This window comes from Podarcis tiliguerta (genome assembly GCF_965153285.1).
Source record: "Podarcis tiliguerta genome assembly, chromosome: 1".
NCBI lineage: Eukaryota > Metazoa > Chordata > Lepidosauria > Squamata > Lacertidae > Podarcis > Podarcis tiliguerta.
Genome location: NC_139534.1, coordinates 22,173,118 through 22,189,574, shown reverse-complemented (window position 1 = coordinate 22,189,574; position 16,457 = coordinate 22,173,118). Strand labels below are relative to the sequence as shown.

General features: G+C 42.1%; 1 protein-coding gene across 3 annotated transcripts in view; it reads left to right on the top strand.

Moving 5' to 3' along the window:
- Window positions 1-16,457, top strand: part of CHN1 (chimerin 1) — a 103,796-nt gene that overhangs the window by 46,839 nt on the left and 40,500 nt on the right. For 2 of the 3 annotated variants that reach the window (XM_083411293.1, XM_083411294.1), the window contains one exon: window positions 15,242-15,530. In XM_083411293.1, the coding sequence (XP_083267419.1) occupies window positions 15,242-15,530 (289 nt within the window). Of the gene's footprint in view, window positions 1-787; window positions 898-15,241; window positions 15,531-16,457 lie in introns of those variants that run through there. The other variant, XM_083411295.1, reaches the window with a different exon arrangement.

Sequence of the window (16,457 nt, the reverse complement as noted above, 5' to 3'; positions counted from 1 at the left end):
TGAGTTTGCCTATGCCTGCTGCATGCTATGGTGGTAGTGGAGGAGAAATGGTGATGATGTGTGGGTCCTGTGGATTGGATACCAAAGGAAGAAGAGATCATAAGCTGCTAGGGATCTCTCTCTCTCTCTCTCTATATATATATTTCTAATGTAGCTACCACATAGCCTAGCTGATACAGCTTTTGGATTTGTACGTCAGGTGATTACTGATAATCCTTTTAGGCCTTAGCGCTGCAATAGTATCCATGGAAAATTCCTGGCTTACGTGAGCTATGAAAACAGAAGAGTCAGGCTTGCTCACATTATCAGGTTCAAACTCATTCTACAGCAAACAGCCTATTAGAATGGGATGGTGTGGAATTCAGTGTTTGGAGCACGTGCAACATATGCATACCTATGTAAACTGCCTTGTTGGATCAAACTAAGAAGATCTGTCTAATCCTGCCCCGAGGAGCTTACAATCTTTAATCTGACACAGGGAGGGAACAGAGGAAGGTTGAGGTCCAGGGTGCATCCTGAGTCCTGCTGCGAGACATAAGCCAGGGTCTGTGAGTTTAGACTTTGAGATTCCCGGGCCTTTCCCATATGTAACCTCTTCTTCTTTTTTTGCAAAAGGGTAATTAAAGTGATTCTATTAGAATTCCCAAGTGAATGTCAAGGAGGGAGGGAGGGAAAGATGGGGTGGAATTCTGGTGGAGACGGAAGGTTGGAGGAGGCTTAGAAAGGAAGAGTGAATGTTGGGTGGGGAGGTTGTTGAGAGTCGGTTGACAGTGGTGGGTTCTAGAAGGGAGGCACTTGGTGGGGGACATGAAGCTGGGCTGGGCAGCTCTTCAGGATCAGTAGTCCAGTAGTAGGATCAAGTGTCCCCATCAGTGACCATGAGAAGGAACTCTGAAGGTAGGAGAAGCTCCGAGACCCAGAGTGGCACAGAAATATTGTTGTTGTCGTTGTCGTTGTTGTTGTTGTCACCCGTCACTGGTGCATGTGGCTTGGCTCCCGGGCTTGACTTGTCCACAGATGTTGAAAGCTTGGCAGGTCCTCAGCTGTGGTCCCCAGATTATATTTTCTGTTGTGAATATCTGGTTGCTTACAAGGTTGAACCATATAGCCTTTCCGTGCCTCTAGTCTCTTTACTCTAAGGCTGCGTTCACATCACACCTTGAAATCACGGGGTCATTCCATTAAAATGGCAACATACACACTCATCAATCCTAAACAAGTTCTAGATCTTTTTAAAGAGAATTTCCCAAAGTTTCAGGATCTTGCCCCTGTGTGGAATGGGTTTTAACAGGAAGGAGAGTATACATTAATTGAAATTTATCCCTCCAGATACCCACAAATGTGAGCTGAACAGAGTTTTAAAATCCCCTCCTTAGCAGCAAAACCAAAAGCTTAGGAGTTAGGCTGTGAAACCTTGTTTGGAGCAAGTCCGCTTCAGAAAGACCACTTCAGAAAGAATCCGGCAGCAAGCTGAGAAGTTTAAAAATAAGCCTTATTTTATTATTATCATGCATTCATTCACAGCAACAGTAGCAGTAAAAACTATGCAGGCAAAATACTGTTTTGGATTTGCAGGGGACACCCCTAAACCTGGAGATTAACAAATGGTAGGATTTTGAGGATTTGAAGTATTGAAGGGAAGATTGGAGGTCAGTGGGAAAGTGCAGGCTCCAGTTTCTTTCCAAGCCAAGGCCTCACCTGGGACAGAGACAGGAACATGCTCTGTGGTTTAACCTACAGCGCCACCCACGTCCCTAAACAAGAAACTAGAAAGCAATAAATTGAACAATCTGCATCTACACTGGCAATGCATTCTGAAGTGATAAGAGGAATGCAAAAAAGAGAAAGTTGATAGTATAGGGATGAACAGTGAAGAGACTCAAAAAGAAATTTGAGAGTTTTAGGATGAAACTGCTAAAAAAATAAAGTAAAAGATTGATTAGATTAAAGGGATTAACTAAGAGCTCAGGTGACTGGACCAAATTCTTAAAAAGCTAGTGCTGCTTGGTTCCTTCTTTGGAGAGAAGAGGGTGGTTCGCATTGTCCAGAACCATGTGCTTCTTTATTTCCAGTGGACCATATTTTAAGCTACATCACAATATATTTTAAAGAAAGAAGTTTTATGTGCAATTCAGCAGGAAAGAGCATGCAAGATTATCATTTTAGCAGGTTCTTATACTTTCCGCCAGCGTGTCTCATAACGGCACATCTCTGGCATAATCTACAGTAGGCCTGAAAAGCAAGATGAGCACCACACCCCATGGTCACCTTTGACTGGATTTAACCATCCAGGGGTCCTTTACCTTTTTTTATAGCAGGGAAACTGCCAAACTGGCCGCAGATGAATGAAGGCTGGAACAGCCTAGATGGGAAACTGTGGCCCTCCAAATCTTGTTAGACTAAGAACTCCCATTACCCACTGCCTGATGTTGGTGGGAGTTGAGTCCAACAACATCTGGAGGACCGCAGTTTCCCATCTAGGTTGTTCCAGCATTCATTCACAGATAGATAGATAGATAGATAGATAGATAGATAGATAGATAGATTGTCATTGTCCCATACAGAACAATGAAATTGAAAAACTACATAAAACATTCAAAAACCCCTAAAAACTCTGAAACTCCATTTTAAAATACACTATATTATACTATAAAAGCCCCTAAAAACTCTGAAACCCCATTATAAAATACACTATACTATAAAATAGACTATACTATAGAGACCCCTTATGCTGCGTTTAGAACCAGAATCGCATTTGCATAGAAACTGTTTCTCAGGCGGCTAGTCCTGGCCTTTATAACCCTATACCTTCTTCCAGAAGGCAAAAGCTGAAAGAGATCATTTCCGGGGTTCGTACTATCCTGTGCTATCTCTGCCGCTTTCTTATGGCACCTGGCAGCATAGATTTGATCTAAGGTGGGAAGAGTGCACCCAATTATTCTCTCTGCAGTCTTTACAACCCTGGATAGCATTGTTTTTTCCCTGGCTGTGCAGCTCCCAAACCACACATACTGACCTTAAGTTAATACGCTCTCCACAGTGCAATGGTAAAATGCCATCAACAGGTCCTTTGAGAGATTGTTTTTCCAGAGGATTCTCAGAAAATATAACCTCTGCTGTGCTCTTTGGCCAGTTTATACTATAGTACCTAAAAACACACAGGATCACATAGGGTGGAGCAGACCTGGAACGAAAACAAAAGATGATAGTTGCCAATGCCCCTAGTATTGGGAATCCTGTGCTAGGCCATAAGTCTTCAGAAGCTCCTGTTCAATGCTCTGTGATGTGATCCCGAAAAGCTTAGTTTTGCCCCTCTTTGTTTCCAATGTTCCTTAATAATTTCCTAGCATTGGGGGCCACTTGGGATACTCGAGAAACAAGGCTATATGCCCTAAAGGTAGTTCTGGTGGCTGGCTGCTTCAAAGGGTTTTGTTTTGGGGTTTTTAAGTGCACACCTACAAATGTAAGGTGCAAAAACGATGAACCCTTTTCCTGAACGGTGCTCTACTTGTTAGGCTGCATCTGCCTGCGAATGTGCACAAAGTCCAGGGTTGCTGCTGTGTAACTTGTGAAATGGCCTTGAGGAAGGGATTGTTCCTTCATCCTGTATTGCCAGTGCAGTTTTTACTCTAGGCAGCTGGGAGCTAGTTCTCTAGCTTGCATTTATCCTAATAACCTAGAGTTAATTAATTACCTGGACCATTCTTTCCTCCCCCAGACTGTTATCTCTCTTTCTTCCCGTATGGTTCTTGCTATGTTCCCGTTCTCCTTGCTGCCGCCACTGCCTCCTCCAACAATCTGTCCTCTATTATCAGTTCTGTATTCCCTTGGCCAGAAATCCCAGATTACCCTTAGCTGTTCTGTTAGCAGCAGACTTCCACCTGCTCTTGTATCTTCGGCAATTGTTGGCAAGATACTCAGAGGCAGGGTGTGATGCATTTTAATAGTGAGGAAATAATTCCTGCTGAGATTCTTGTCCCGTGCAGAACGGGGAGCATTGCGAAGGGAAACTCTGTCAATGCACCTTGTTAAATCTTGATAAGCGTTTACAGGAATGAGCTCACTGGAGTTAATGTGTAGCAATGCATTCTGTACTGCCATCTGATAACAGGGAACTGGCTATTTTATTCTTCTTTTTCATGCTTTCCACACTCACATAAGGGTGATTATGCTGTTCTTGCCTGTAAACCACAACTGAACTTGTATCTATCTATGTAGCACTAAGGCGAAAATTTGAACATTATACACTGGAGCATTCTCCTCGCCTCCTCCCCCCATGCCCCCCATCAAATCTCCCAGTTCCCCCAATCCCCTGAAACAGATATCGTGATGACACAGGGTATGTCCAGGGGGAAGAGAGGGGGGAAGTCCCATTGCAGTAGCAGAAGTTGTTCTGTTCACAAAATTATTTATTTGAATGCCCCCTATTTTCTCAATGTTGTGGTTTTCCATTGTTTCCCAGTGAAATTTGGGGTTTTTACAACCTTGCTGTAGATGTAAAAGGTAAAGGTAAAGGGACCCCTGACCATTAGGTCCAGTCGTGACCGACTCTGGGGTTGCGGCGCTCATCTCGCTTTAATGGCCGAGGGAGCTGGCATACAGCTTCCGGGTCATGTGGCCAGCATGACTAAGCCGCTTCTGGCGAACCAGAGCAGCGCACGGAGACGCCGTTTACCTTCCCGCCGGAGTGGTACCTATTTATCTACTTGCACTTTGGCGTGCTTTCGAACTGCTAGGTTGGCAGGAGCAGGGACCGAGCAACGGGAGCTCACCCCGCCGCAGGGATTCGAACCGCCAACCTTCTGATCGGCAAGTCCTAGGCTCTGTGGTTAAACCCACAGCGCCACCCGCGTCCCTCGCTGTAGATGTAAATATGCTCAATTCAGCCAAAGTACAGTCATACCTCATGTTGCGTTAGGTTCATGTTGTGTCTTTCCAACTTGCGAACACGACAAACCCAGAATTATACTTCCGGGTTTCGCCCCATGTGCAGAAGCGTTCTGCGCGCTTCGCACATGCACAGAAGTGCTCTATCGCGCTCCACGCTTGCGCAGAAGCGCCACTCTAGTTGCAGTCTTTTCAGGGTTTGAGTTGCACCCTGGAACGGATCGTGTCCGCAACTAGAGGTACCGCTGTACCAAGAATTGCATAACTAAGAAGCAGAGCACAAGCTGTTGCTGCCGCAAGCGTGTTGGCAAAAGCAGTTCCCTGCAGCACATATTACATCAGGGAGCCAAGCTGAATAGGGAAGACTCTGGCAACAGAGGCCCAGCATTTCACCCTTTGTGCCGTCAGGTTTGTTGCTTACTCTGCTGTAGTGCCACTCGGAAAATGGGCAGAGATGAGATGCTTACACCTCATCAGCCCAACCAGACCAGCTGAGCTGGGAAGGTAACAGGGGAGGGTTTGACCTTACATAACTGGCTTCAGGCTTGGTTCCAGGATATGAGCAACTCCCTGCTAGAGTTTGCTATACGGACTCCTATGCTATGCCTCCCGTTGGACTGCCACCCTTTCGAGCCTGGCCATCTGCCAGCCCTGACTGCACACCTGCCTCTGTCCCCTCTGGAATTTATGCAACACTCTGGAAATTGGGCCTCACCTGGCAGATGCTCTTGGTCTCTTGCCCTTGCAACAGACCACTTGGGACACCTGACCCCACACAGCCCTAATAATAGCACAGCCAGTGTGGCACGGTGGTTAGAGTGCTGGACTGGGACCTGGGAGGCCAGGGTTCAAATCCCCCCTTGGCCATGAAGCTCATTGTGTGACCTGGGGCTAGTCACTGCCTCTCAGCCTAACCTACCTTACAGGGTGGTTGTGCTGATTAAAGGAGGAGGGGGAGAACCATGTTCCTTCTCGGGCGTGGAAAGGTGGGGTATAAATGCAATAAATAAAAGATGAAATCAATAACTGGTATAGCAGGGAAGTCGTTTTTACAGTAGCAGCTTAATTACATTCTTCTGCCCTAACTCTGCACACCTAATAAGGGTTTTGAATGTGTGGATGACATCAGTGGAGAGAGAAATAAAGAAATTGCCTTTGGCAAGTTTTCCAATATGGTGTTCATGTTTCTGTGAATAAATTTGAAACTTAATACTAACATAAATGAGAACTAGGCCTGGTTTTTTGTTTGTTTTTTACCTAAATAACTGGACTTTGATTTTTGTGCCAGATATTTCCCTCACTCTGTGGAAAGGCACTTTGATACTTCATTCGTGCTTTGAATGATTGCATAACTGAATAGAATACCAGTGGCTTGAAAGGGAATCAAAAAACAGAAATGCTAAAGAAAAAGAAAAAGTGTGTGCCGTTCTCTTTGGGAGAATAGTAGCTGTTGTTTTGCTGATTTATTGCCTTTTGCATGAGTCTCCCAGGCAAATTTGCAAACATCCTATTAAAAGCAGTTCCAGAAAGCTACTGGATATGTTTACAAATAACTCAGAATGAACACCTAAGTCAGAGACCTTTTCATTCAGCGGAAAAACTTGTTCAAACAAAAACATCTTCAGTTGTTCCCAGAAAGCACAGAGAGTGGACATCCACAAAATAGGAGCAACCACACTGAAAGTTGAAGAAACAAAACTGGATTTCCTGTTTACATCATACTTAACACTTTATAGGCATACGTGCATGTGGATGATTATCATTATTTGCATGCTCACTAAGTGGAATCTCCCTTGTTTACAGTGTTTTGCTCAGTATTGTTTAAAAGAAAAATATGGAACGGACAAGCAATATTAATTGGTACATTATTTTCCTTTCTCTGCAAATTCAAAAGTTTATGAGTATCACACTCTGAAATAATTTTATGAGCAAATACCACGAAGCAGTAATTAAAACCTCCTACTTCATATTTTGTTTATGTAACCCTGGTCAAGAGAATTAATGGGGTAAATAAATTTGGTGAAGCTACCTATTTTTATTAGCAGCATAACACTTGTTTAACACTTCTTGTTAGCTCTAAGCTAACAACAACATTTCACTGACTGTTTTCCAGTTAAGATTTTGATTGGAAAACTGATCATATAATCCCATTTCATTTTCGTTTAACTTTCTATTTTCTCGCTCTCTCCCTCTCTCTCCCTCTCCCCTTCTCCCTGTGAGTTCAGGGGGATGGTGTAGGAAGAAAAATTATATTTGAAATAGTTGTATTAATTCAGATAATCAATAGTCAACCTTTTTGATCAACAGGAGAGCCAGACATCTACTGTCTAAAATATTCAACAATATTTTTAAAAATACTAATGGAAAGCTCCTTTCCTAAATCACTTATGTGAAAATGAGCAAGCGAAGACAAATTTTAGAAATAGCATAGCAATCCAAATCAGATTATAACATAAAATACATGACTCAAATGTGGAAGTGGTGGTTCACATATAGATAACACACTATCAGTTCACACACAAGAATCTGCTGTTGGGGAGAAAGAAATCTACCACACTTCTTCACTAGTGATGGGTGACAAATGCCAACATTTTGGTGGTTGAAGTGCAACTTTATGGGATTTAGACCTCTCAGAGCCTTTCTGAATTGGGCTGACCCAATGGAAACAGCCGAGTTAGAGTCAAAATGGCCTTAAATACAGCCCTGCTAAGTGCCCTACGTACTGTGCCTTCCTTTCTTATAATTTCATAGCTTTTCCTGATGACCAGAGGTCCTCAACCTTTTGGTGCTTATGGGCAGATTTGGGAATACCACATATAGGGTGGTGCTACTGAAAATAATGAATTAATTTAGTCATGTTCATTAATTTCAGTGAGTCTATTCTGAGCCAAATGTTAGTTGAATACCACCCATAGTCTATAAATACGACTTCCTCCTTTGCCAGGATCCATGGGAAATTAATTACCACCAAAAAAAACCCTGGGAATTTGATTTCTTGTGGTTCCTAATTGGCTCTGGACATTGCCATGCATGCTTCCAACAGTGTTTTGGGCCTGCCAGAAGCTCCACTGAGTCCTCTTGTCACTGCTGCTACTAGGTAAGTTTGGAATGGGAAGGTAGTGATGTCGAAGGCTCACAGCACTGGCTGGGTTAAGAAGCCCTGTAGTGACACCAACAGGAACAGAATTGCTTCTCAGTTTTGATTAGTGCCTTTAATCAAAACAATCAGTCTAAAAATAAAACAATTTGGGAAACCCAGCCAAATGGGCGGGGGTATAAATAATAAAATTATTATTATTATTATTATTATTAGCCATTCCAAGTAAGGCTATGGGAAATCTGCTCTTAACTAATTTCCAGTTGCATGTGTGAAGTGGGTGGCACACTAAACGTTTCTGTATAGTTTGTGCCCTTGGTCATTTGCAAATCTGAGAGTGTTTAGGAGCTCAAATCTCCCTGACATGTTTTGAACACTCCGGGAGTTTTCAGGTATATGCAAACTGCTAAGCTTCCTAAGCAACTGGGCTCCTTGGATAAGCTAATGTATACAGCGCTTGAATGTTTTGACACTTGAGCACTCACAGCCAGTGAATAAAAACACTGGGCGCTTTCAGATGGGAGTTTATTATGCAATCTTGGCAGTTTGGTATATGCAGGTTTTATGCGGGGTCCATTCGATGTCATCAAAATGGCAGTCCATACTTTTGTTACGTTTAATCTGGATTTTTCCACCCTTGGAGAATCCACTTAATAAAAAGAGCCTATTATATATCCTGGTGATGTATGGAAGTGAGAGCTGGACCATAAAGAAGGCTGATCGCCAAAGAATAGATTCTTTTGGATTATGGTGCTGGAGGAGACTCTTGAGAGTCCCATGGATGGCAAGAAGATCAAACCTATCCATTCTGAAGGAAATCAGCCCTGAGTGCTCACTGGAAGGACAGATCCTGAAGCTGAGGTTCCAATATTTTGGCCACCTCATGAGAAGAAAAGACTCCCTGGAAAAGACCCTGATGTTGGGAAAGATGGAGGGCACAAGGAGAAGGGGACGACAGAGGACAAGATGGTTGGACAGTGTTCTTGAAGCTACCAGCATGAGTTTGACCAAACTGCGGGAGGCAGTGGAAGACAGGAGTGCCTGGCGTGCTCTGGTCCATGGAGCCACAAAGAGTCAGACATGACTAAACGACTAAACAACAACAACATTATATATCCACATGGAAGCATATTAGCACAAAAATTCCATATTTTGGGGTGGTGTGTCACATGTGGTTTTGGTTAGTACTCTCAGTTACCAATACCCCCTTCCAGGGCTGGCCCTGCTGCCTCCACACTGATTTGGGGCAAGATTTTATGGAGCACACACAATCTCACCAATGCTGGTGGCAGAGGTGGTGGCGGCAGCAGCAGGGCAGCACTTCCTGTTTTGCCTCAAACATCAAAAACGGGACATGCCACCCCTTGATCACTACTTCCGTCTCTCCTCACCTTAGCATAATCTAGCCATTTTCTTTTCTACATCCCAAATGGTGCAAGTATACCTACTTCAACTAATTATCTCATGCCGAAAGCACAGCCAGATTTTAATGATCCAGTCTGGAGGAGCTGTTTTCTCAAGATCTCCACACAGTAAATGCAGATTACCTTGGAGACAGGAATTGCAGCCTCAACAAATAAATAATATGGAGGTCTGGTGCAAGACCAATTTATCACATTTTTGCCATTTTTTGCAGCTTGATATAGCTAAACATTACTCTCGTTCAAGATCTCTGCTCTTTTCTTTCTTTCTTTCTTTCTTTCTTTCTTTCTTTCTTTCTTTCTTTCTTTCTTAAGACACCAACTGGAAATGGATATCGCCCCCTTCACATGTTTTCTAGAAACATGACAATTAGAGGCTGGCAACATTTTCTGTCAAGAGTCATTTTTTTAAAAAAGGTACATACAGTGGTGCCCCGCAAGACGAATGCCTCGCAAGATGGAAAACCCGCAAGACGAAAGGGTTTTCCGTTTGCAGAGGCGCTTCGCAAGACGAATTTCCCTATGGGCTTGCTTCGCAAGACGAAAATTGACGAAAAGTTTTGAGTTTTTTTGCGCTCCAAAACCCGTTTTTCTGAAGCGCTAAGCTGCTAAAAGCCTTTTAGCAGCAAAACCGCTAATCCCTTAAGCCTTAAAAAGCCGTTTTTAGCCCTTAAACTGTCAATAGCGCTAATAGCGCTAATCCGCTAATGGGCTTGCTTCGCAAGACGAAAAAACCGCAAGACGAAAAGACTCGCGGAACGGATTCTTTTCGTCTTGCGAGGCACCACTGTAAGTACAGAAATACCTATGTGCCTGCCCTAGACGGAGTAAGTAGAGACATCAAGGAACAAACAAATAAAATCCATCACAGTATTATTCAATCAAGCCTAACCCATTGGTGTGGAATAGCAAATGCTAATAATGATAATAATAATTTTATTATTTATACCCCGCCCTTCTGGCTGGGTATCCCAATGGGCCTCTGACTGAAAAAACAGAATGAGTGGAAGCTGATATACTAACTGCATACAGAGAAAACACAAACCCGTTTGTGATATAAGACCTCAGCCTGGAAGCATGTGTTGAAAAATGACTTTCCATAATCATGATGAAAAGGAAAAATAGATGAACACAATTTGCTATGATATATCATGCTTGTGCTGATATGTGCAATATGTACAATTCTAAAAGATGCGTGCATCTTGTAAGGTTTGTAGCGCACCACTGCATGATGTCTGCCAGATTATACGACATATAATTCCAGCACCATCAATGGATTTGTAGTATTATAAAAGGAATTTGAAACAATTGGTTCACAACTAGTACCAATAATTTGCCACCACTGCAGGAGTTCAAGTCCAATGAAATATGTTGGTAATTAGGAGCAATTGTTGCAGACCTACAACTATTCATTATTAGGTCTTCTAATGTGTTTGGGGGAAAATACATTATGCGAATGTGACAAAGGATAAAGAAAAATCAAGGACATCTCAAGTAAAACAAAACAAAAAAAAACCCCAGATGATAACGTGTGTTTCTGTCATTGTTAATGAGTTCTTTAACATGCAAAAATAATTTCACAGCATTCAAACACTTAACATCATCTGTCCTTGACACACAATGTTACAGTAGTTTAGATCACCTGTTTCTGCAATAAAGACACTGTTTTCGTTTTAAATGTAAGGGGCTAACAGGAGAACATACTGAAGAAGTATCCAGTAACTATTGAATTTGCTGCTGGGCTAGATTTTGCTGCTTGTTGTTTTTTTAGTCACCTCACCTTATGAACATTTGGGTTGCAAAAGTTGAGGTCCTCAGAAGTGATAATGGACATATCACTGTTATGCAAAATTGTTTTTTAAAAAAACCCAAATCTCTGTGCCTTAAAACAACTGCAAAAAAGACTGCTTTTGGTACACTGTGGTATGGATTGAATAGCTTAAGTTTGGGTGCTTGGCTGTGGTTGGGGGATATGTAGGTGGATATGGGCCTATTCCAGCTTCCTGATTCTGTGGAAATGTTGCATTAGAAAATGAGATAGTGTTGATACTAGTAATCATACTGAGGTTTCATTTTTAGAAATGTTCTAATTCACTCTCATTTTTAATGAACTGGAGTAGCTACCTTCCTAGGCTAGGAAGCAGCTTGAAAAGCATTGGGATTGAGAGAGTCCTATCCAACCTTAATCCAAGTTTGGCACTATCTTTGCTTCAGTTTTCTTCCCTCTTAAATGTCTTTCCTCATCTGCTGTAATGTTCCCAAGGAACATAACCTGTGTCACGAATAAGACTCCCCTTAAAATGAAGCCGGCTAAAGCAGGGGGTCATTAGTTGAGCATGTGGTACTAAGCCTCTAGCATATAGTTGCTTTTCTTCTTTAAACCTCAAATAAGAGATTTACACATTTTCAAAATCTTTCCACTCCCAGATTAATAAATAAAATTCCCAGCTCTCCTGCTGGAAGCAACCCTGAAATTAGAATAAGTTCAAAGTCTGCTGTGTCTCGTGGGCAAAGCAAGAAGCTCTTTCAACAAGATACTTGGGACCAGGGCAGGTTAACGATTTTTGAAGCTCCGTATCCCATCAAGAGGGGTTTGTTTAAATTTTGAGCTCCCTATCATTCATCATATGAATGTGTGCTTTAGAATGATATAACTTCCACAAAACGTCACTTGTGACACTGGAAAAGAGAGGCCTTTTTTACCAGCTTCCTCTAAAGTATGCAACTTTAGAGACAAGAATGCTCCAGGGAAGGTGCAAGAGAGACCTGTTTTTCCCTGTTTTAATCTACTACAATTCATGAGGGATTACGCTCTGGGAATCACGTCTAAAGCCAAAATCGCATATAGTCAAAACCCACTGGGTTCAATGGCAGGAGGGATTCTCATTTTTCCCAGAACCGTGCCCCATTTTTAATTGTTTTATATCTATTTGCCACCTGTGTAAAGCTTAATAGTAACAAAAATTTTGCAACTCTGGGCTGCTTCCAACACATATAAAACAAACATTTAAAAAACCTACTGATGCAGGGTTGCCTTCAGATGTCTTCTAAAAATCAGATAGTTGTTTATTTCCTTGACATCTGATGAGAGGATGACCCACAGAGCAGGTGCCACTACCGAGAAGGCCCTCTGCCTGGTTCCCTGCAGGTTCACTTCTCGCAGTGAGGGAACCGCCAGAAGGCCCTCGGAGCTGGACCTCAGTGTCCAGGCTGAACGATGGGGTGGAAATGGAGCTGAATCACACAAGTTTAAATGCACATAAGTTGCAGACTTGCTGTAACATTCAATTCATGGATTTCTACCTCTCCAGCTCCCTACGCCTTCAGAGGCACCACAGCAGAGCCCACTGTGTACTAAAACCATTTGTCCCTGCTATGTATTCTAAAGGAAAGCCGAGGAAATAGGTGCCCCCACTCTAATGCCCAGGCTTCCCTCATGTTATGGTAGGTGAAAACCAGTGGGAGGGGGGGACTCAAGTTGTGTGACAATAGGAGCTGCTCTGGCAGGCAGGATATGCTGCCATCTTCCTCTTCCCCATGCTCTTGCCAGATGACACTGGAAGGCAGAAGAGGTCCTCAGCCAGGTGGCTGAACCTCTGGAGAAATTGTCCTGACCTCCTCCTGCTTTCTCACAAGTGTGCATGTTTGTGTGCTTTTAAAGCTAGAACTGTGCTTCCAGTTTAGCTCAGTCCTCCCCGGTTGTGCAAATTATTGCACGCTGCTGGTCAGCAAGAGAGACCAGACAAGTCATCCCAAACCATTTTTTAATACAACCAAGTCATTTATTTTAGGCCTGCTATTTGCAAATAAGTGCACAATGGATTCCATTTAGAGCGTCCTAATGACATTGTCAAAGCCCATTTTGTACGTTCGTGGAATAACATTTCCAGCAAGCCTCTGTTAAGACATGAGAGTATGCGATTATATACACCCAATTTCCTGTTTAATAAACAAAAAGCAGCTGTTACAAAAGTGTGTGTTATCGTTGCGTTTCTGTGTAACTTAGCAAGATGGGCAAAAATGTGTAAAGGTTAGGTTTCCTAGTGGAAAACAGTTACATTCAGCACAGGACAGAAAAGCAATATTTTAATAATGATGACTGTTTGCCCGTGGAGGATTATAGCGTTTATAAAATGCATTTCAAGTGTTCATAGCACATCGTTGCAGTATCTCAAGCCTTATAATAGCCCTGTAAGGTATGCTAGCATTGCCATCCCTATAATGCAACAGAAGTGTGCAGGGACAGGGTATTTTAGCCGAATATTGCCAGCAGCACCCATTCTTCTTCACCTCCCCACCCCCCCCAAAAAAACCCATGTCTTGTAACCCTCCCCATGTATAGCCAGAAATACACACCATGCTGAAATTTGGCTGAAAAGTCATTCTGCTTCAAATGGATTTAAAGAAATGTGTATTGTTTAATATAACTTCAGCACCACGTTCCTCAGAATCCCCCCTTTTCTTGTCTTGCCTCATCAACGTCCGTTTGTTTTGCCAGATTTTGTATTCTTTTGCTATATTTCCCTCATTTGGGCAAGGTTTCCTATTGCCCAATTACAGGAAGACTTCTTTGCCCAACTGCTTAAGGCACAGGCGTCCTACACAACATACACACCACAGCTGCCATCATCATCTTGGGTTTTGTTTGTCATTATTTACCCAAGGCGTGTTATGAGTAAGCTATCCCCAGTTCTGACCCTCATTGCCGGGACTGCAGTAGGCGTCATCGGTCAAAGCAGGCGTGTCTTCTCCAGAACACCCTCTGCTGAATACATAAATTGGACTACATGCCACTACGGTGGATGATGAATGTTGTGGGTTAAAACCTCAATTGTATATGGACTGATGGACATTTCAAGGTTATATCCCCCCCCCCCAAAAAAAAGTGCTTTGTTCATACACTGCTAAAACTGGTAGCTGGTACTGTTGTCTGGTCAGTGACTTGACAGCAGCAAATGTGGTGTTGTTGTTGTTTTGGGTGGGGATGCCTTCATCCTCTAGGAAAAGTAGTGTTGACTGTGGCCTAAAGACCTACAAACAGTCCCCAAGGGAGTTCATCCACCTAAGACTTACTGCAGGCATCCTTGCATTCCACTCGTTGGGTGGGATGTTTCATAAGTGCAAGAATTCAGCTTAACTCTGAACATGATTTCCAACTTGGGCTGCAGAATCAATCGCCAGCTTGCAGAGCCATTATGCCACAAAGATTTCCTTGAACTGCAGACTTAATAAGCCCGGCACAAGGCAGCTTTTATGCAAAGCTTGAAAAGTTAGTCCTTGGTCTTTGGCCACGAATGAAGAATGCTTGGCCTTGTGCGTAGTGTGTCCTGCATGGCTGCACTTCTGGCAATAGTTCCACCCAGTATCATTGATGGCGCTTGAACACGACTCTGCCCTGAACGACCTCTTCCTACAGAAAGGCAACAGGGTGCAGAGATACATCAGATCTTTGTATTAATGTTCTCCAACAGATAATCCTGTGTGATGAGAACTTCTTCCTTCATAGGCAAGCAACTGAGCATTGAGCTGCTTTAAATTTCAGCTTGTCCACAAGATAATTAAGTAACAAGAGGACAAAGCATGTCTTTCAAGGCCAAGCACATCTTTGGCGTTCTATCCACAGTGGTTGGTTTCCCCCTCCCATGAGGTTCTGATTTGTACACCGTCCTTGAAGCTGGAAATTGAAGCCAAAGACTGACCATTCTGTATTCCTCGTTCAAACCACCCACGGAATATACTAGCCTCGGTTTGTTTGAGAATGTTTATTATGTGCAAAGTTCTCTTGCTGGAGGTTGGTTGTTTTTTTTAATACACCTCTTCTCTTCCGTTGAGGCAGATTTGGAAATCAAACCAGAAACTTCAGACTTTACTATGATGGAAAACACTTCGTTGGAGAGAAGCGTTTTGAGTCTATCCACGACCTGGTGACAGATGGATTGATCACCCTTTATATTGAAACCAAGGCAGCAGAATACATTGCCAAGATGACCATAAATCCAATTTATGAACACATAGGATATACAACTTTAAGCAGAGAGCCAACAAACAAGAAGCATACAGTGGCTGTGAGAGATACACTTGATGGCAAAGAGTCTTCAGGAGACAATGACATAGTAGAAAAAAGGGTAAGTTACTCAATCACAATTTTGTTCTTCCGACACTTTCCCAAAGTTCCTAATCTGATTTGAAAAATAGGACATTGTCGTACAGGATAATGGGTATGAAAGAAATAAACAACACTGTACTTTTCAAAGAAATTAAAAGCATTTTTGAGCATAAAAACATTTGAGAAGTGTGTATTAGGAACAGAGAAATTACAGGTCAAGTGTTTAAATGCAAATTACTCCCCCCCCCCCCGCAATCTTTCACTAACTTAAGTAAGGTATGGTTTCTCAGTAAATATCAGTTATTTTACAAAAATTCTTCCCCACTTTTTCACTGTGAAAGTCCAGGTGGATGGGGCATAAATAAATTATTATTATTATTATTATTATTATTATTATTATTATTATTAATTTATTTATTTATTTATTTATTTATTATTTATTATTTATTATTTATTATTATTTATTATTATTTATTATTTATTATTATTATATCATCAAGGGTGTAATGAAAGTTTAAGAACAAAGGGTATACTATTTGTTGTAATATAGTAAATGCTAACAGTCAAAAAATATTATTTATAATGGAAGAAAAACCCAGCTGATTTGTTCTGATGCTTAGGTGGGGCATGGCCAAAAAAAGGTTGCGAACCACTGATCTAAAGCCACTAACATCCTGCTATACCCCTACATGTTGCTCACAACACAGAACCCAGCTTCATGGTAACAGGAATATTAATGCAACACTCTAAATATTAAATACAGAAGAGGCTGTTTTGAGTTTTGTGAATTTTGAGTTGTTGTTTTAATAATAATAATAATAATAATAATAATAACCTGGATTCTTATTTGTTCCTGGGCTTTAGATATTTTGGCAATGTGGCCTTCAGTACAATTCTGATAAACTATATTTTTTACTCTCCAGAAATATCATGACTATTTGCTGTG